Here is a 22956-nt window from a genome sequence, read left to right on the forward strand (position 1 = left end):
TCATTCCTCAACGTCTATCTATTTTGATATGATATGGCATGGTGTAAATATATAACCATTTTCATACCTTAGCTTCTTGAGCATAAATTTTATAAATGGTATATAACGGATAAGATGATAGCAGAGCTTAACTTGTAGACATTGTGGTTTACATTTAAGCTTTTGAGGGGGATCGTGTGTACTTATGTGGTTTACTTGCATGATAATTTTCAGTCCTAATTCTTAAACAATCACCCTGTTTCGACAGTATTTTAGTACAAATTTATGTTATGAAAGTTTGAGAAGCTTACAAGTAGTGTTCATTTTATTTATTGTTGCGTTAATATTCTTTATGTACAAATGATGATTTAAGGTTGAAAGGATAAGATGTAGGAAGATATAACAAATAAAATAGAGCAATTATGAGGGTAGAACAAATAATTTTAGATGTTATACTTAAATGATGATTCAGCAAATGTGAGTCATGAGTTTTACGAAAATACCTTAGAAACACAAAAATAAAGTTGGGTTTTATTATATGAAGTATTTTTTCTTAGATGTATAGTAGATTAGTAGTAGTGTTTTTTTTAATAAAAAAAAACTAAAAACTAACAAGTATTTATATGAGTTTTGTCATATTAATTACAACGTGAAAGTTACTCGAATAAAAACCAAAGATCGAATAAATAAAAAACATTAAGTAGTAGTTCACTTTTCAAACTGGCTAAACCTCTAGATTTGGTGGTCTCATCTCACTTACTACTCTTGTGAAAGACTGTCTTTCGGTGAGACGATCTTAAATGAGAAAATAAAATGCATAATAATATGAAAGATCAATTGTTGAATAATACTTTCATACCCTTTTGAAGTATGATTTAATTTTCAAATTTTAGTTTATGCCCTTTTAAAGTATGATTTATTTTCAAATTTTAGTTTTAATGCAATTGTAGAATAATAAGAAAATATGAGAACTAGCTCAATGAATTGTTATTGGTTGTTTATTTTGCAAACACAACTAAATCGAAACTTTTACAGGATTTTTTACTTCAACACGATGTTATCTAAAATTTTGGATCCTAGATCCACCACCTAGTGAGTATCCTTATTATCTTAGTTATTCTTCATTTACATAATCTCCTTAACCAGTTGGATCCTGTAGGAACTAATACAGGGGCAACATCATTTACATACACGTATAAACATTGACTAGTAAAAATTATGATTTTTTTTTTCAATTTCTTTTAAAATGAGACACTTACACTTTTTCCGAATAATTAAAAAATACATTAACCGTAAAAATATTAAACACAAAAATGTACAAAATAAAAGGTTTATGCTTTTTTTAGATGAAAAAATATGCTTGAATATTCGTTCATAAACAACAAAAACACTACAAAGTTCACCTCATAATCTAACGAATCTATAAAAAGTAAAAAATTAAGTTTAAACTGCATAACTTGATTAAAAAATATGCATGTTAAAACTAATTTGGGAGTAGATGACAAGTCCGCAAAAGAAAAATTACACTTCTTTTAATTGATGCAAATATAACTCTGATTTCTCTGGAATTTCTTCTCTTTTAAAAAGAATGATTTGGTGCAAGTTGACGGCCATCAACATCTAATTTGAAAGAATATGAATACACTAGAAAATAGACCTAGTTAACAAGTGAACCCTTCGATGAATGGTACATAAACCCATGACGGAGAAGTATAGTTTCAGCCAAGTTGTTCCAGGCGCTTTGCACTGTTCACAAATTTTGCGCTCTTATTAATACCTTGTAGCAACAGTATCCGCACTGCCTCCAATCCAAATTGTAACGTCAGATCCAACTGCACATTATCAATGGTTAGTGTTAGTAAACAAAACTTCAAATAAATCAATGTTGATAACCAGAGATCATCTTGAGGAGTGCTCGAATACTTTTAGATCATAGGTTTATCACCAATCAACCTTCGGTTCAGTTTTACTGAAAGCAAAGCTTTTCCTATATAGGCCAAATTGTTCTATTTTACAATACAAATCACCATACTAGAGTCAGGAAATTTGTCTCTTCTCATGTATACAGTATACACCTGACAGCAATATGCAATTTAGAGGAAATATTATAATACATAATAGTTAAATAAGAAAAACACTCCTTTAAAGAGATTTAAGGGTATGTTTAATCCAAGTCTTGGACTGACTGAGCTTTGAGATAAGATTTGTGTCAACTTGGGATGAGAAGCCAAGTCTGAGACAAAGTCTAGTGAGTTTGATTTTCTAGTCTTACCTTAACATCATGTTTGGAAATAGGAATGGATAAAAGGAAATCGAGGGAAAGAAAGGGAAGAGAATTGGAGGAATTGCATTTACCTCATTTAGACACGAATAGGCAATAGGGGAAAGAAGGGAAATGGAGGGAAGGGAAATGGAACATAAAGCTCCTTTGCATTATAAATAAAACAACTGGAAAGATTTACATGGAAAACACACCAATCTCCTCCTCCTCTCCCCTCCTTCTTTCTCTTCCAAAATTGTTATCTAAACATAGCGTAAGTCTTTTGTGTGCCCCAATGCATTAGCCATGACTTAAGTCTACATTGATTCTAACGATTAATACTAATTAAGAAATGGCTCCAAATGTCAAAATGGGATGAATTGTATTCAATAACTTTTCAAGAGTATTGAAATGTCAAGTATGAATGAAATGTTTACAAGTTTTAACAAGTACGTAAAATCTTATGAAAAGCTGACGTGACAGAAATCAAAGAAAAGTTTGAGCACCCTAAGAGACAAGTTTCTAATACAGGAAACACGAAGAAAATGATATAGTTTTGTTTTCAATGATAGTTTAAGTGTGTACATTACAACAAAAGGAATTTTTTTAGCAAACACTGCTACAAGGCAAAATGTATGAAGTGAGAGGGTGATCTTTCAACAAGTTTGAGTACAATCTCACCCTAATGATGGCCACGGGGCGGGATTACCCAGCACCGAATCGGTCCTAAACCGTAGAAGAACCGTTCCGAAACCGGAACCGTCTAGGTTTTAAACTAGCCCAAACCGCAAACCGTTAACGTTCCAAAAGAAAATCTGACAGACTAGTGGAATCGTTAAAAAGAACCGTTAAAAAGAACCGACCCGCAGAACCGCGAATCGGGTCACAAAATTATTGATTAATCATTTTTTTTATAATTTTATTTTCTTTCTTTTTAGTAAATATTTTTATAACGATTGATAAGCAACTAATTTCGACAATAATAATTATAGGCACGTCCACATTATTACAATACTTTATATGAGTTTTAATATTTATTTTTAAAGCAAAAAAATAATTGAACTGATGGTCCGACTCGTCCAACCCCAACCCAAGAGTTGAATCGCTAAGAACCGCCAAGGAACCGTGCAGAACAAAAACCGGAACCGAAACCAAAATCCAACAGCCTGGCTCGAGTTTCAGTTTTTAGAAATTGAAACCGGATGGAACCTAAATCGAAACCGTCCCTATCCGGACCATGGCCATCTTGTACAGGAGCAAGCTTAGAGTGAACTACTTTTGGATGTCAATAGACAATGAGGAAAAACCTAATCATGAGTCTTCATGATGAATTTTGGTTTTAATTTTCAAAAAATTGTTATGCCATTCCCGTGGTAATAAGTTCTACCCCTCAAACATGTATTTTCCCTTATGATTTTCACCTAAATATCACCTTTCCAAAACGTAATGAATGAGAATGGATTTTGTGAAGAAAAAATTAATAACAATAGAACAAGCATATGATCATAAACTATGTTAAGTTGTTTTCCTAGATAAATTATGTTATATTTTCACTATCTTTTCCACCATTTAATACTATCAACCAAACGAGTCATTAGTTCCCCCAAATATCATGAGAAGAATTCATTAATAAGATTATTGTACATAATCCAGTACTCCAATGACTATTCTAATTTCATAAAGATGAACTTAGTACACTTAAAGAGGCGAGACAACTGAATAATGGTGTAATAGACTGCATAGGTCGTTGTTGGACTATTAGTTGATAGGCGAAGCAGTATCAAAATGGCAAGAATCGTGAGTATGGCACGATTAAAGAGAGAATGTAAATGGATATGTATTTTTGTAACTATGGATTACAATAGATTGATTGCAACAAAAAGCATTTGAGCGGCTTGCACTTTCCTAAGACATGAGCATGAAACTCAATAAATGTCAATATAATTCTCCTATCATTCTGTACCCCCATCCTTATTTATACTAATTATCCTCTTCTAGAATATACTAGCTAACTAACACATACTATAATACCCCATAATACCCTTATATCCCATATATGACAAATGCTTTTCATTTATTTTCTTTAATCTTTAACCTTCAAATGTCCTATAACATACAGCCACCCATAATTTCCTCTAGCTTGAAAACCGACCTAAATCACATTCTCTACCTGGATATTAGACAACATCAAGCAAAAGGCACAAACTTGGACCCTTTACAAATTGATTGGGAATAAGTAAAGGTAACTAACAAAAAGCAGTTGTTAACAGCAAAGTTGTTAACAATGTAATTTAAGCAATGAAAAGAGAGATTGAGATGTGGGACATGGAGGCTTGTGAAATGTGAACGTACAACTTTCAATATAAAAAAATTGGCAAGAAAAAGGAAAGTAAAAGGTGTGAACAACCTAGAGCACATGCCACACGCTTGCACAACCAAGCAAGCAACCCAATTACTTGAGATTTGCTTGATCGGAAAATAGTATAGACCATCATCCCCTTGTCCATTTCTTAAATATCCCCAATAATCAATTGTCTATAAATGTAAGATTTAATCCAACATCTTCCTATCATAAATCAATTTGATTTTTCTTTAAAAAGCCTCATCCAGTATTTTAAAAACGATGTATGATTCCTTGATAAGACAACAACTAATGAAATATTGGTCAAGTAAAATTTCCACCTTTGTGAGCTCAACATAACTTGCTTGCAAGAAGCCAGAAAACTTGTCATGGTTCTAACATCTAATTGCTATAGAAAGATACATGTAATATTCTTTTTTACACTTCGATGAAATTATCATTGGCAACAATTACATGACAATCCTCAGGTGACGTGACATTGAGTTGATTATATATTCACCAATTACCATTTACATCGAAAATCTTATATGTTTTTTATACATAGCTATATTCATGGACAATTTTTTACATTGATTCACCCATAAATATTCTTAAAACCAAGTTCATAGGAGCAAGTCTTTAAAAATTCAGAAACATATCAATCAATCCTTTTGACAAGGTTCTACACTATAGCACACATCTTAAGATAAGCAAAGCAGTGAGATAAAAAATTATATGGGTTATAATCAGTCCAAAGAAAAAGTTTTAACCGAAATAGAATAAGTAGGCTGTAACACCCCGAGATTTTAACGACGTAATTTTTTAATATTTTAATGATTTTAGAGATTTTATAATTGTATTAAATTTTTTTTTTTGAATTAGTTTTTAATAAATCTCTTTTATATACGAATTTAAACGTTAACGTATATATATATATTAAAAATATAGTACAATTTCTAAAATAAAGAGGTTCGAATCAAAATTATTATTTAATTTTAAGTGTGGGAGCACACAAAAGTGAGTTTCTTAGTTGGGTCTCGCGAGAAAATAAATCTAGCGAAATAAATAAATAAGTAAATAGACAAAATAAAAAAAATAAAAAAAGAGATGGGTTAGAGTTTTAAGTGAGATACTTGCCCTCCCATTCAAAAAACACACGGCTCACATTCAAAAAACTCGATATTAATAAAGAAGAAAGAGCTCATTTTCCCAGGTGCCTAGTGCATGAGCTCAAAACAAATAGAAAACAGGCTACACACCTCTTCCCGTTCTTGTTTACTAAATTGACGACGAACAAAAGTTGCACAGTCCATCTTTCCAGGAGGGCGACCAATTCCTGCAATAAAAATCCACAGAGATTGATGATACTAATAAATGAAAATAAACATTAATCTTTCAATCATAGAAGTATGTTAATACTTAAGTACCTATTCGTAAACGTGGAAAGTCACAGCTTCCTTTGAAATGATCAATAATACTCCTCATCCTGCAAGCACATCAAAAAAGAAGGTTATAAGCAATCTTAATGGTTTACAAACAAATTGATATTTTGAATAAAATGAAAATTCAATATATGTATTAGCATAAAGGAACAACATATAAGTAGTTTTGACACTGCAAACTTGACTTGCAGGCTGACGGGGTTGATTTAACCGATCCTAAAAACGAAATTGTCAGCAACTATTCCCTTCTGAGTGAGACCTAGTAAATAGATTCTCCATAGCCAGTTCAGAATGTAACTCAAAACATAATCCTAACTAAGAACTAAAAGCATGACCAAGATAAATACCACCACAGATACCATTGTTAGCAACTAAACATAGCAGAGAAAGCAATTAAAAGGGAAATTACCCATTGTGTCCGCCATGACCACCTTTGGGTAACAAACGCAATTTTGCAAAAGGCAAATCCAAATCATCATAAATCTGTAAGAAAATGGAGCATCTATTAAAATTACTATTTCAACAGGTAACTCGGCAAGACATGTACGTCATCACATTACCACTAGCACTTGATTTAGTGGGATCTTATAATACGAAACCATAGGACCAACCTACAAAAGAATCATATAAATTGACATCACCATAACCAGAAATAGAGGGAACAATAACATTTTAGCTTCTAACAGTAATGGAACTTCCAAGGAAAGCTACTTACAGACTCACAACTGACATTCATAAATGTTTGCGGCTTGGAAAGGATAACAGGAACATTACCAATATGACCTGAGGGCAACACAAATAAAATGAATCAGTTAACGATTAACATGCACTAGATAAAAACAAAGTTCAGGATATTACAACACATTCTAATACCTTAACTAGCGGAGGTGTAAAACCCCTGAATTTCCGACCCCTTAACGAAACCAAAACCGTAAAGGACGGGAGGAAATTCGGATGTTACATAAAAGAAAAGGAAAAGGATTTAGATAAATGTTAAATATTAACTTTAAAAAGGTGAGTGGAAATTTCGACATCTCTTCTAAAAATCGAACATGTGGTAGAACAATTAGCCCAATAAAAACATTAAACTAATCTAAGGCATCATTGCCTTTAAAATCTCACACCACGACGGAATGATTTGTCGCCGGCTTCTCAAATCAACATGCCAAGCATGGATCGTGGTTCCAGTGTCGATGTTTGCGTTTTAAAATGACTTAACTCCTTAAAACCATACAGAGTTATAAACTACGCAGCGGAAATACAAATATACAAGGGAGGACACAAGGCCTCATAACAAAACATATACAACCAAAGTTTACGAAAGATAACAAGAGCTACAAAATCGAAAGATAACGGTATGACACAGGTTATGCTTCGCCCTCATCACTCTCCCTCAATGCAATGCAATGCAAAAGAAGCTCCAATACTGCTACACCTGTCTATGATCCTCCTACTGTTCGACATTAGACCAAAGGCCAATATGTCATAGCAGGACAATCATAGAAAGTCATCAACAATCAAACATAAACACAAACATGTACACGTCAGTAACTAGCAGCAAATATAATAAGGCCAGCTACTAGATAACATTATATTATAAAATAACATAAGAAGATTTCATAAGACACAAGCACAGATAGTAACAGTTTATCGACCACTTATACTTCTTAATCTCATTACGTTCTTTCCAACCCGAACCATGTGTTCTTGGGTAGAATGCAGGTCTTCACGCTCCTCTTTTCAAAACATAAACTGTTGCAAAACGCGCATAGTATTAACTCAACCAAGGCATTAACAGAATACCTAACACATGACCTTATAGAGCTTGTCTATCTTAAGGTAAGTGTGATCATAGTCTGTAATACCCTCGAGGTAACTTACTTGGGCACACTTCTCACAAGCATAAACTATTCTATCAATGAGTAGATATTTTACCAATGAGTAAATGTTCTATCAATGTGTAAGCTTTCTATCAAAGAATGAACCTTCTATCATTAAATAACTTTCGATCAATGAATAACCTTTCTATCACTGAATAACATTCTATCAATGGATCTTTTCTCTACTTCCTGGCATAGTGACACGGGCGTTATCAGCCATCCGGCGCCCATGACAAAGTATGAGCTCATGCCCCCTCCAGCTGACCCTCTCGGGTCCTACTTTTGGGAAAAACTAACACACTGGGGTACTAAACCAGTGAAGAGGCAACCATATTGGGGTTTGCAAGGCCCGCATGGTAACACCTTGGTAAAGGGGTATCGGCCATCCGGCGCCCAGTGACCCAAGCATGCTCATACCCCCCTTACAGTGATCCCGTCGGATCTCACCTAGGGGACAACTAAATCAACCGGACATAATCCAGTTAAGTTACGCCAGCTAATCATAATCTAATATTTTATAAGATGGGAATAACTTCCACTTTCGACTATTAATAGCACCCTGGGATAGCAGCACGCCAAAACCCACTGAGCCACTCAACAAAATATGAAATTCACCTATAAAGAAGTCATTCTAACTCCAAGTAAGGCATAATCCAATTCTTAGATAAATAAGGGGGTGGTCCCCGCCTTCTACTAACACTCTCATTCGAAATAACTATTCTAAGCGCAAGAATTTCATAATCGATAGCTCTTCGTTTTAAGTGTATTCACTAGTACCACATAGTTTCGATACAATGCATATTATCACAATAAACAATAATGTCTTAAAGAAAATTGTATATAAGGGTTCGTTACTGCGTGTACGTACTTGTAAGCGTCACTGCACGACCAAAAGTTACAAAATTCACCCAACTAAGGTTCTATTTTCCTCTTATGAACTGGAAACCTATACAAGTTAGGAATAAAACTAATAAATCCCCTTAACTACTTTGTCATACCAGCTAAATATCAAAGTAACCACTATCACCTATTCAACATGAGTTTCTCGATTACTCTAGCACGTACACAACTCATTCAACACAAGTCAAAATCATTAACTCAACACAACATAAGTCTTTTCACCAATTAAATGTGAATCGTTCCTTTCCATGTACTAATTCTGTGTATATCGGTTCGCGTTACCCAAAAATAACTAATCACAACTAAGCCTTGCAATTTTAATATAACACTTATACAACAATAAGGCAAATTTAGAGTTATCGAATCGCGATATCATTTGTAACATTCTCCAAAGCTAGAAAGAATTATAATCAAAACACGACAAGTAACATTAGCAACCATCGACGATAAGTTGACATTATGCTCTTGGCTTACTAACATTAAGCATTATGACTCCAATAACAACTTAATAAGAGTACTTGTAATTGACAACAATCAAACCAAACAATTAGTAACTATTATTCCCAATTTAACAACCAAAAATCACTTCCATAGTCAACTAAAATCATCACCATTACTAATTATCACAACAATAACCAATCGACTAAGTCTTAAAACAACTTTTAAGGTTATTTAATCAATTATCACCAAAATATAGCATAAAACACACGTCATTAGTAATTTCATTTCTAAATGCAAACCCTAGTCATTTCATGTTCAAAGATAATACTGTTAACCATTATCCATAGCAAGAATCAATAAACTAATACACCACCATAACGTACATGAAAGCCCACACTATTACTAATTTTAAAGATAACACCTTTAATTGTTATTCATAGTAAGATTTAAAGAAACTAACACACAATCAACACACAACCCATAATTTCTAATCAGACTTCGAACCCTAAACCATGAATATGTTCAATTCATCCATCAAATTGTTATCCACAAAAGGATTCAATGAACTTAACACAAAACCAACATCAAACTCAATACACTAAATAAAACTCCAATTAAAACTAGAAAATTAATTAGAGATGGCTTACAATGTTAAAACTAGCAAAAATGGTGAAGAGGGTAAGTGTAATGGTGGATGGAGTCACAGCTCAGGGCTGCTGCTGTCACAGTAGCTAGTTGCTGGCCGCAGGGTTGAAGCGGTTGCTGGTGGTGGAAGGGTGGACGGCTGTTCACTGTGTTGTGCCTGCCGATTGGGAAAAACGCAGCGCAGCTGCTGTGGTGAGGGTCAAGATCTAAGGCCAGGAATTGGGGAATCTTGCAGGAGGTGCCGTGCAATTGGCCGGCAATCACAAGGGGCGGCACAACAACCAGCCCTGGCAGCACAATAGAGGGAGAAGGGAAGGAAGGAGGGAAAGAAAGAAGGAAGAAGGAAAGGGAAGGGAGGCGTGTGAATTGAGTGAGGGAGGGAGTACTCACAACCCTAACACATCCTTTTATTTTATTTATACACTCATTTATTTATTTATTTACCTAGGATCATCTTCTTGCAAGGCCCAACTAAGAAACTCACCTTCGTGCTCACACATTTTAATAAAATAATTATTTTGATTAAACCTCTTTATTTAGAAATCGTAATTGTATTTTTTAATAGAAATATGTTAATATTTAAATCCGTATATAAAAGAAATTTATTATAACTACATCTAAATTAATTTAACATAATTATAAAATCCCCAAAAGTTATTAAAATATTAATTAATGACGTCAGAAAATCTCGGGGTGTTACAGGAGGAGTAAACTAGATTCCATAGTTGTTGCTCTAGAATTTTACCTATGTTAATCAAGATTATATAATACATAAAAGAAAGGCGCAAGGGGGCCAACCTTTCCCAAACGAAGCTTTAAAAGAAACACTATTCATAGAAATCCCCTCCGCTTCTGCTATGGCGTCCACCATCTTAAATCCAACCTGAAAAACACAAAAAAATGAGCCTACCAAAAAAAAACAAGTTTCCTCCAGGAATGATGAAGGATCAGATACTATGACAAAGCAAAATGATGAAACATTATAAATATGTGAACATGGGAGTAGCCACATTTGTACAACAATAAAAGCTTCCTCATGCAATGGCACTAAACTAGCAGATGTCCTATGCATCGATCTTTCCTTTGGAATAACAAAGACAAGATCACAAGACTGCAGGAATAGGCCTGTGTTAGAATTACATATATACAGGTCAAAAACCTCTTGACCCGAAGCCTACTCGTTTAGTTCATTGGGTAAATATCACAACCCTGACCTAATTACCCGTGTAGAGTTTGCTTTTATCATTTAAGAGTTTTTAACAAGAACGGCATCTTATCTTTTAAGCCTAGTTTTTAACTTTTAGTTTACGAGTTGTTTATTTTCAATTCGCTACAAAAACATATAAAAACATTAAATGAATTAAGTTCAGGTGATACTGAATGACTTGAGTCAAAACTAACTTAATTAATTAAATGGGTCATGGTTTGTTTCCGGTTTAGAATTATAACCTGAACCTAACTTATTTAATAAACTAACATGGGTCAAGAGTTTCAACCCAAACTGACTCATTTCACACTAACCTCAAGTCGAGTTAGCTAGTCGGTCAGCTTTCGCCTGGCCTATACAGGATGCTTGCTTGCCCTTAAATTGCAAGATTAGCAAATGTACATTAACAAACAACTCCCTCCTATTCTAATCAAACATCCTATTTATTTTTTGGCACTATTCACCAATCGAATTTAGTTTGTTTCTTTATTTATTTTATCATTTAATAGTGTCAAACAATAACTACATCTTATCTTTTAAATCCCATTTTCAAACTTTTAATTCACGGGTTCTTTATTTTCTATTTACTACAAAAAATATGAAAATATTAAATGAATTAAGTTCAAGTGATACTGATTGACCAAATTCAAACCTAACTCAATTAAATAAATGGGTTATACATGTTCTTTTAGGTTTAAAATTTTAAACTTAACCTAACTTATATAATAAACTGATCATATTGGGTCGATATATTTATTTAATTGGGTTAAAAGTATCAACCCAAACTCACTCTTAAATTGCAGGATTAGCAAATTTAGTAGATCAGGTTAGGCCTATATAATAGGCTTGCTTCACTCTTAAATTGCAGGATTAGCAAATTTACACTAACAAACAACTCCTCCTATTTTAACCAAATGTTCTATTTGTTTATTGACACTATTAACCAATCACTTAGTTTGTTTTTTATTTTGGATCTATAAGTTAAAACATAGTCAAATGGGATCTTTTTTGAATTATTTTAAAGTAAATTTTATTAATATAATCTTTTTATAATCTTTAATTATGCACAATTAGAGATAATAAAAATTAAGCTAGTGCATCGGCAAGTGTGCAAAACCAAATGGAGCATTTCATTAGAATAGGAGGGAGTATTGAACTATGTTGTCGAAATGAGTGAAATGCTATCATTTAAATGAGGATCATTGTGGTTACATAACCTCCCATGTCCCTTTAAATTTATTACATTTACCATTTGAGTAGTCTCCTTTAGTGAACGACATTTCTAAATTTGGCAATGGACTCAGATTTCCAATCCTGATCTAATCCACAAACTCAATCTTGCAATTCATCTACAAACACACTTTCTCTTCCACTGAACTACACATTTCTTCCATAAACTTCAATTCTTTTGAATTCTTTGCCCAAAAAAAGATAAAATTGTGTAGCCATTTCGAGGGGATAGAGAGATTACGAATTTTATACCACTACAATATACATCCTTGACCAAAAATGTTGAAGTATTCAGCTCATTTGCAGTTGATTATAAGTATTATAAAAAAGAATGATTTACAAATTGTAGCCGCAAAGTTTAGGTCATTGTTAATTATAGCCACAAAAATCAATATTTACGAGTTATAACCACTATAAATCAAAAAGTGCAACCATTGTAGCCATTTCACCGAATTCCGATCATTGAAAACTAAAATGACCTACTTAACTCTAAATAAACCTTTGACCAAACCACCTTTGACCTTTAACCAACCTAGTGAATCTATCTCATCTTCTCATTCTTTCCCATCTATCTCATATCCACTTTGAAGCTTCAACAGTGGCTTGTCAAAGGTTAAAAAACCGGTTTTATGGGTCATTTCAAACACCAGTAACCGGAATTCGATAATATAATTACAATTATTACATTTTACAATTTATAGTCACTATAACTTGATAATATTAAACTTTGCAGCTATAATTAATAAACGATCAAAACTTTGAGGCTATAATTAATTTATGATTCTACAAAAAATACAACCTAATACTCATCATATGTAAATCAAAGAGAAGAAATACAGGCATTCACATTGTGCAAAATAACTGAACTCACACAATATCAAATAATGCAAAACCATTTTTTCAAAAAAATATTAATGCAAAACCATCGAACCCACTAATTATCAATATAACATCACTATAATAGCATGAAAATTCAACAAAATATTACAAATACACATAAATAATATCAAATTTTTCAAATAGGGAAAGAAATAGGTTACATTATGGCGAGTGGCGTTGAACTTTTTCCCAGGATATCCGAGCCTAACAAGAAGCCAAGGCTTCGGCTTTGGCTTAATATGCAGAGGAGCATCGATAGAAGACAAAGTCGTATTTGAATTATCAACAACAGAAGATGAGAAACAAGCAAAATTTTTTATATTCATAGTCCTTTTTATGGGCATAGAACTGGGATACACAGGACAAAAATTTAGGATTTTGGGGATTATAGAAAAGGGAGAAATTGATGACAAGCAACTGCTACGAAAATAATCAGAGTAATTAAAAGAGGATATGTGCATTGGAATTCCAATTGTGCCAAATTTCTTCATTGTTAAAGAAAAGGAAGTCAATCAGGAAAAATTTTGAAGTTAAATATTACATTCTCGTTGTCGCAATGAAGCAGAATCTTTAGCAGTAGTCATGCCATCTTCTCCCCAATCCAAAAGCTTCACTAAATAAACAAATATTAATTTAGTCAAAGAAATAGATAATCACAACATTACACCTATTTATGTTCCTTATAAGCACATAGAAGTTTCTAAAGAAAGCAAGAATCTTATCTCCTAAAACATTCAAAGCCTTTGATCATTGAGATAAGTCAAAATTTAGAAGAGAAAAGGTAACATTATGATATAAAAGCCTCCTCCCACCCTCCGAAAAAGCGCGCTTTCATAATCCCTTATGCATAGCACTTTCACCCTAAAAACAATTGAGATAAGTCAAAATCTAGAGGAGAAAAGGTAACATCATGTTATCAAAGCCTCCTCCCACCCTCTGCAAAAGTGGGCTTTCATAATCCTTTATACATAGCACATCAACGCACCCTAAAAACAACTCTTAAAAAGGAAAGAACCCTATAAGGAACTTCATAAAAACATGAAACAAAAAGGGGCGCACTTTGGATGTATGTAAGAATGTTTCATCTACTTCCAAAAAAACTTAAAGATAACAACCTTAAAAAAAGGATAGAAGATTTCAAAGAACTTCATAATAACATGAAACGTAAAGGGATTAACTATAGATGATGCAAATATTCTCCATCTACTTGGCAAAAAAAGATCAACGAGGCTATTATATTGCCAAAGAAGCTATTTCACGTTACATTGTAGCACTACCACGACAACGATGAATTAATCATAAAAAATAAAGAAATCCAATTACAAACAAACCACAAAGAGGGGAGAATATATAAAACAAATCAGCTACAAAACAAAAGCAAAAGAAGAATTGAAATCCAAAAATCGAAAATCCAATCATTTAAAAAGTGAATATTTTGTCGCTATACCTTTCATCCAAAATAAACCCAATGTTTTAGCCCAATTGATTGATTGTTGAAGATGATACTCAAACCCAAAAAACATTAATTAACCGTGTTAGACCGAAAAATTGAAAGCCTAATTTTCACCCAAATTGATTGAAATTAGGAAAGAGTACAAACAAATAATAAATCATAATATCCATATGATAAAAATCCATTCTTTATCAAAATTACATCTAAGAAAGGGAAAAATCAAGAGGAAAGAGTACTCAGAACCAGTGGTGGATCCAGGATTTAGAGTCCCCTGGGGCACCACTAACAAATGGACGAAATTTCAACAGAATTTTAGTTGTAAAATTGACAAAAAATGTCCTTGTCTCAATAAGTTTTATGGAAAGTTCATTAAGAGTCTTTATATCCAAGAATCACTCGTCGTTTCCTCACATCACTAATAAAATATCTAAGTGATTCCTCAAAAATCATAAATCAAGATCACTAGGACAAAACATCATAACTCAAGATCACATTATTATTGTCATTTTGTAGACCAAGATCCAAGAACCAAGAATCAACCATCTTGAAAATCAAATTGCCTTTATTACTTATGTAATCACATCTCTGAATCAAAACCAGGAATTAGGCCAATCATCCACAATCACTCCAACCTCTTAACGAAAACAGAACTGAGCATTTGGAAATCATAAATCAAGATAATGGTTTAGAAATTTTTTCTTGATTATGATTGTAAGGAGTGCTTGATTGTGGATGATTATTAATTATTAATTGATTGTGAATGATTTCTGTCTTGATCATGAAGCACTCCAACTGCTCAGATTATCAAGCACTCCTTGCATTTATTAACTTAAGCATATGATCTTCCACTCAAAAAAAAAGCATATGATGTTCTTCCATTAAGAAACAACAACAGTACAACATTGGTTTAGAAATTCTTAATTAGTAATGCTTAATTTCATTATTCTTAATAAACTCCAAATTATCTTCTGGATATGGCTCGAAGCACATATATCTAAAATCAAGAAATATTCAATAATTCAACTATTCAAGATAAACAAATACATTAACAAACACATTAACAATAACAAAGATTCAATCACTCAAAAACCATAAACAAAAAAAAAATCAAGAAACAACATTCTAATAAAATTCAAGAATCAAAATTAAGAATAAAGATTAGAACAACAAGAATAAGAATTTAAAGATTAAGATAAAGATTACGATTAAGAGTGAAAATACCTAAAAAAATCAAAATTTTGATTTTTAGGGTTTTTGTAAAGAGAGTAGAGGACAGTCGACCCTCGACTTTCGACTAAGGAAGTGAGGCGTGAGCAGGAGCGAGCATGAGCAGCGCCAGACAGCAGCGTCTGGGCCACCGGAGGCAGGCAGTGACGGTGAGGGTGGCAGGCGGCAGGGGCTGAATGACGGCTGTAGAGTAGAATTCTTTTAGGTTTTTTTTTCAGAGTAGAGAGAAGGGGAGTAATGTAGTGTTTCTGAAAATTGTGTTTTGACCTCGTAGCATTCGAAGAACATAATTTTCTTTTTTTTTTAAATTTCGCCCCGGGGCACGTGCCCGGGAGGCCCATACGTAGATCCGCCCCTACTCAGAACCAAATAAGGTATAAAATAGATGAGAAAACAAAGAAGTTAAGTAGCGTTTGGAAACCAAAAATTGAATTGAAAATTCAGAATTCAATTTTGAATTTCAATTTCAAATATATTATTTGGAAAATCTTAGAATTTACAATTTCATAATTACAAATCGTAAAATTTGTTTGGAATCAATGAGATTTTCAATTTCTAAGTTTCAAATTCTAACATTGTTTGGCAAAAATGAGGAATTACAATTCTTGAATTCAATAGTAACATTTAATAAAACATAACGGTTCAAAATTTTTTTTGGAAAAATATAGTCAATACCACTCTAAACACATCCAAACTGTCCATATAAACAAAAATAAAATCTGAAAAAAACTACTCAAGAGTTAAGACATAGTAACACTCAGTCTAATTTCTCATTTTCTGGTACTTTTTTTAACATAACAAACTCTTCTGTATCCTTCAGAAACAGCTTTGTTGCCTTCAAGACTTCATGTCGATCTAGTCCGGCAACCTTTGAAACAACATCATAAACCTCTTTGGAATCGGGCTTAGGTGGAAGTTTGTTTGATTGTAGATAATTTTCAAACGACTCTGTAAATCTAGATATAGCATCCACGATAGAATCTTTCGTTGACCTCTTGTTAGATGATGCAGAGTTTGCCTCAGATGCACTGCAAGTTTCATTTTCTTTCTCCATAGCTGCCACAGATTCTTCATATTGCTCAGCTTCTTGACCCGTAGCTCTATCCATGGCAAATAGTGTGCATATTTCATCCCAATGATCGATATTCTTATTTCTATAAGCAGACGCCACGGGATTGACCTATTTAAAAAAATGACTAGATAAATATTATAAAGATAAAAAATACAAGTTATTTATACTTCTATTTATTTACTATAAAAAGTATCACAAGCACTGACAATAATATAAAAACCAAGGGCCGAAAACAATACAAAAGACAAAGACAAGCAAAGACTGAAAATAAGGTAGAGAATTTTAATAGATGATAATATGAAATTGAAACTAATTAAGAACATAACTAGCAAATATTTAGATGAAGTCAATTTATGAGATTGTACCTTACAATAGGCACTCCATTCCTCGTGGTCTTCAATTGGGATAATAAGCATCTTCTTATCATCATCCCACTTAAACTTGGTGTAAGTGCGAATATCTGTGATAACTGAATGATGTTTCTTCCAAACTTTGATTCGATTCTTTACATGTTCGGTATTAGCCAATAAACCCAATTGGTTCCTTAGGTTATCAGCAACAGCTTGATATGCTTGTGGTTTGAATTCTCCATTCCCCTTATTTCCTTCACGGATATGCTCAAACAAAGTGGAGATAAGTATAGCATCCATTTGTTGGTTCCAAGTAAGATAAGATCGTTTTGGTTGTTTTTGTGGTACCATTGGCTCTTTTTCGGATCTCTTCATGATGAATGCTAAAAGTATGTCTCAGCAAAGGCAATCAACATTAATAAGCATGTCCTCAACAATATAAAGACAAATTACAGAATATGCAGTAAAACAATTACATATGAACAATTACGAGTAGCAGTGCAAATAAGGAAGCCATATGATTTTAAACAAGTCTTCATGTACCCAACAAAACAACCTACTTTAAAGGCTTTAGTGCAAATAACAATACATAATTAAGTTGTTCTTTCAAATAATACTTAAGAGAGTAATAAGACTTCCAATCTAGCTTAATATCTACAAGCATTTAAGACATTTAGGACAAAGATCTCCTAACTAAAATCTCAAGTAACATGTCTCCTTCGCAGTTGATGTTCTTCAAACATCTTTTGAGCAAGATTATCTCATTACTTGATTGCGTACTAATAATGTAATCATCTTCTACATCTTCTTCATCAATTGTCTCTATATTTAGTAAATCTTCATCTACCTCATTAACAAGACTTGTTTCATCCATAATTTCATCCCTCAAAAAGTTATCAAGAATAAAACAAGCGTTGATAATTCTAATTTGAGTCTTTTTATCATAAAAACATGGATCTCTAAGTATACTCCATCGCTTTTTCAATAACCCAAAAGCCCTTTCAATTGTGTTTCGAGCTGAAGAATGTTGTAAATTAAAAAGCTCTTTGTAATTTGTTGGAGTGGTTCCTCTCCACAAATTCAAATGGTACCTCGTACCTCTATAAGGAGCTAGAAAACCTTCAGCTTTAGCAAATCCCAAATCCACAAGAAAATACTTATCTGCATTATATAATTATTATACATATATTAGCATTTCATTTTACATTTGGTGTAAATTATTAGGTTGTTGTTACACATATAAAGTCTTACTTCTAGGAATCTTCAAACCATTAGGCCTTTGAAGAGCATCACGAAGAACGCGTGGATCCGAAGCAGAACCTTCCCAACCAGGCAAAACGTAAGTAAAATAAAGATTTGAATCACATGCAGCTAAAACATTGGTGCTAGTGTCCCCCTTTCTATCTCGGTAGCGAGCTCAATCTTCAATAGGCACAGTCATTTTAATATGAGTCCCATCGAGAGCTCCAGCAACGCCCTAATATGGTTTATGCTAGTTAATACTACAAATCAAACCTCCTAAGAAAGTAAAGACATAAATTTATTTTTAATACTATAACTTACCTCAAACCTATTCCACTTCGTATCCTTTGTGTAATTGCTCTGGTTATTACATGGTTTTATGTAATACTTTCCAAGCTTGAGTAGTGCTTTAAGGACTACATTAAATTGTCGACTAATAGTCTCTCCAGAACGAGCAAAGGTTGCTTGTATTGTTCTATTTTTCAAATCATGTGCAAGAACATGAAGAAACATTGCAACAATTTCTTTCACTGTAACATATCTTGTAGTCACTAAACCACCCTTAGATTGTAAAATATTGCACAATTTTTCAAAACAACGTTTGTCTAGACGTAATTGCTCCCTACATATTCTATCATTCATCAACGTGTCCATCCAAATTGTTCGTCTATTCATACGTTCTTGTTGATTGCATGTTATTTCCTTTACTTCATACCTCAAATCAAACCAAGCCACAATAATAGTCATGAAAAAACCTACAACCGCCATAACAACTTTCTTATCTTTATCCACATTCTCCCTTGCACGTTTTCTGGATTCTTGAATGCTAAGTTGATCAGACATTTTTTGTCTTCCCACAAAAAAACTATTTGTCACTTAGGTTACATGGGAGTATTTTGCAATTAATAAGTACTTACAAATTGTATAAATTATTATTAACATTAAGAATATTTGACACTTCTAGTAGAAGTATAAGATTTAACTTTTAACCCCTTAATAATGTAAATGAAGTATATGATTTAACTCCTTACAAATTGCAATTAATAAGTTACCACTAATAAGTGATGGACAACGAAGTATTGCAAATCTCTAGAAATTAATGCTAATACACCATTTGTGCTTTTGAGAATGATAGTATATCCTATTAAACTTATGCATTAGAATAAAAGGGTAATAATCAAAAGAAAAAATTCAAAATCAACAACTTACAAAAATATATAAAAACTAAATAAAAAAACCCAAATTTGTAAAGAGGAAATGCTACAGCCTACAACAATCAAAAGCAAAAAAAAAAAAATAAAGGAAGAAGAAATCCAATTAAATGGAAACCTAGAATTCAAAATTGATGTACATGGCTTTAACAGTCATAATAATAATAATCCCTGCAATTTTAGGGTATGTGATTATTATGAAATGGTTGAGAAGAAAAAAATACCCACTAGTAGCAGGTACCATGTTTAACCAGCTTCTTAATTTCAAAAAACTTCAACATTATATGACACATCTTGCTGCTAAAAACAAAACTTACAGATTATTAACCCCTTTTCGAAATGAAATTTACACTTCTGATCCCTTGAGTATTTCCTTAATGACCATTACAACGTTGTATAATTAGACTTTTCCGGATAATTTTAAAATCTAAACAGAAATTTAAGAATTTTATTCCTGAAATACCTCGAAAAATACTAACTCAACAATTTAACCATAGAAACAATGGGGTAAGAACAGTTAATGACAAAAACAAGGACAAAGCATACCAGAAGAGAAATAGAAAGTAAGAGATGAAGCATACCTGAAAAGTAAGGACAAAAAGATTTGGAGCAATGAACACCAACAACAATGGTGGATCGAGGCAGATTGGATTGGAATTGGGAGAACACAATAGAGATAGAAAGATGAAAATAAGTCTGAAAGTGGGAGAGGCAACCTGGATTTGAAATGATAGGTTATGGGCTTTCATTTTAACAAGGGCTAAAAAAAAGAGTTTTGGAATTAGATTGGAATTTGGCCAAATTCTAGAATTGAAATTTATGACCTCCCAAACAAGTAATTTGAGGCAATTCAGGATTTATAAATCAAATGTCCATTCCCAAACAAAGCATTAAAGAAAATGAATGCAAAGAAATCACCTTAAGCTTAACTATGAACCGACAAACAGACGATCTGTTGTGGCGTGCGGGGAAACAAAAAGAAGAAGCATAAGCAATGCCCTTCAGCTGAGATGGAGTAGTCAGTAATTGTAGGAGTAGGAGAAGAAGTGCGTGGAAGAATTTAAGGGAAACAGGAGAAACGTGTCAGCTTAATAGAAGGCAACTAGTCATTAAACTAAAATGTGAACACTACCCTAATACGTTCTGTTTTCTACACCGATCAACCAAGTATACATCATAAAATCAACAGTACTATTCAAAATTCACCCACAAAATCAAATAATACTTCATAGCTTAACAAAACTCAACTATAATGAAATCAGCAAGTGAAGCAAAGAATATCTACTTAAAACTAACTTACATGTCATAATTTCAATTCTACAAAATATTCTCAAAGAAAAGAATAACAATCTAATTTTTTTGTAGGAAAAATCAAGCAACATGCTAATCATGAATAGTGTAAGCAACATTTGTTCAACAAGTGAATCAATTATTGATATTAAAAAATTGATCAATAATACCCAAAACAACACTACAAATATGCTGAAACCCATCTTCTCTTGCCTTCAGCAAAGCACGATAAGTGACCTTACATAGTCTTGTAAAAGCATTATGACAAACATTAGTGTTAGCAACAACACCCATTACATGCATTGTTGAATAATCATAATTCTCTAATCCCAAATCTTGTAATGAAGATTTTAAAGAATCATTAGCCAATGAATATTTTGAAGCACACAATCGAAACACTCTTACCGACTTATTACTATTATGATCATGACTTACAATACTGTTGCTTGGAAGTTATGATGATAAATATGTGTAACTTTCTGATGCATTTTCCATTCCGTCTTGTGCGATACCGTCTCAATATGAGACGGATAGCCAATTAGCCTAAAAATAGTTTTCTTCAATATGCACTCAATACTTGATCTATTTAAAGGTCATAATTGATACTTATAAGGTCAAAATTAATTTTTCAATTGGTCATTTTAAGGTCTGAGTTGATCATTTCTAAATCAAATTGAAATTTTTTACAACAAAGCAGCCATGAACTCTTTATCATTTTCAAACAGCATTCATTTAATGGATCATTCAAGGTCTAAATTGATCATTTTTAGATCAAAATTGAAAATTTTATAACAAAGCAGCCATGAACACATGATCATTTCCAAGAGCATTCGTCGAATCATTTGGCAAAAACATAACTCGAGATCGACGCTTTCTCTCCCTTCACATCAAGGGTAAGCAAACACTACACCTACAACTTTATTTCTAAGCCCATTATGATTAGAAACTGTTGAGGAAAAAGCAATTTCACTATTATTGATCGATGATTAAAGAGTACAAGTACTCTTCGTTTAAAAATACTTTTGAGTAAAATAATTAACATGTAATAGTTCAAGTTCGTAGTGACGTTAAGAAGACGACATTTAAATTGACTTCGATCATTATTGCAGCGAATATGAAGAACTTGAATGAAGCGTTACATTAAAAGTTCAAGCACCTAATCAAAAATAAAATAAGTGCCAAGTAAACATGGCATAAGAGTAGAAATTTATAACAAAATAGACAAATTCTTGGAAATTTTACCACCCAACAACTTTAGTTTTGTTAAAGAGGGGCATTAACTTTTGTGATCGTCTCTCTATTTTAATACCTAACAATCGATAACAATAACACTAACGGTCTGTTTAGTTAGTGGTACTAAAAGGGTAGTAATGAGAATGATTTATAATGTAAAATTTCATTTAAAGTTTCATGTCATTCCCATGGTGATGAAACTTTGATCACAAAAAAGTTTTTTGTTTACAAATTTCCTTTTTCACCTAATACCACCTCTCCCAATGGTAATGCATTGGAATGAATTTTATGAAGAAAATGACATGATTGAAGTTGGACAAGCATGACCTTCAAGGTAGCCAAGAGATTTTTCAACCAAAATTACACTAGTTTTCATTACCATTAGCACCGTTTATTACCAACTACCGAACGGGTCATAAACACTATCCACACTCTTGAATAAGGCACATTTTGAAAAAAATCCATACTCTTGAATAAGGCACATTTCGAAAAAAAAAAAAAAATCCATACTCTTGAATAAGGCACATATCCAAGACCACAATTATGTTTAACAATATTAATAGAAACAAGTAAACAACATATATTTGATGATAGTTTATTATGCAATTAAGTGAAACATTAGTTGTACATTTGCATACATAAGAAATAAGGTCATTTGGGAAAATTTAAAATAA

General features: G+C 32.7%; 2 protein-coding genes across 7 annotated transcripts; both read right to left on the reverse strand.

Annotated features, from left to right (window-relative positions):
- Positions 1 to 1416: 1416 nt before the first annotated feature.
- On the reverse strand, positions 1417 to 16156 carry LOC130814583 (peptidyl-tRNA hydrolase, chloroplastic-like). Of its 6 annotated transcripts, none has more exons than XM_057680698.1 (9): positions 15879 to 16156; positions 13366 to 13812; positions 10687 to 10771; positions 6738 to 6805; positions 6583 to 6633; positions 6432 to 6505; positions 6008 to 6066; positions 5840 to 5916; positions 1417 to 1811 (listed from the first exon to the last, which is right to left on the reverse strand). In XM_057680698.1, exons 2-9 carry the CDS (start codon positions 13693 to 13695, stop codon positions 1698 to 1700), a joined length of 858 nt encoding a protein of 285 aa, XP_057536681.1. In that variant the 5' UTR covers positions 13696 to 13812; positions 15879 to 16156; the 3' UTR covers positions 1417 to 1697. The 6 variants fall into 6 exon arrangements, with proteins under 6 accessions (XP_057536681.1, XP_057536680.1, XP_057536682.1 ...); XM_057680697.1 differs by having other exon boundaries at positions 13366 to 13817; XM_057680699.1 differs by having other exon boundaries at positions 13366 to 14065.
- On the reverse strand, positions 13735 to 19391 carry LOC130815579 (uncharacterized). The gene is made up of 9 exons (XM_057682066.1): positions 18870 to 19391; positions 18558 to 18702; positions 18075 to 18467; positions 17322 to 17689; positions 16688 to 17064; positions 16560 to 16578; positions 15132 to 15242; positions 14859 to 14928; positions 13735 to 13817 (listed from the first exon to the last, which is right to left on the reverse strand). The coding sequence occupies exons 1-9, from the start codon at positions 19389 to 19391 to the stop codon at positions 13735 to 13737; spliced, it is 2088 nt and encodes a 695-aa protein (XP_057538049.1).
- Positions 19392 to 22956: the final 3565 nt, after the last annotated feature.

Source organism: Amaranthus tricolor, chromosome 6, assembly GCF_026212465.1.
Source record: "Amaranthus tricolor cultivar Red isolate AtriRed21 chromosome 6, ASM2621246v1, whole genome shotgun sequence".
In the NCBI taxonomy this organism is placed as follows: domain Eukaryota; kingdom Viridiplantae; phylum Streptophyta; class Magnoliopsida; order Caryophyllales; family Amaranthaceae; genus Amaranthus; species Amaranthus tricolor.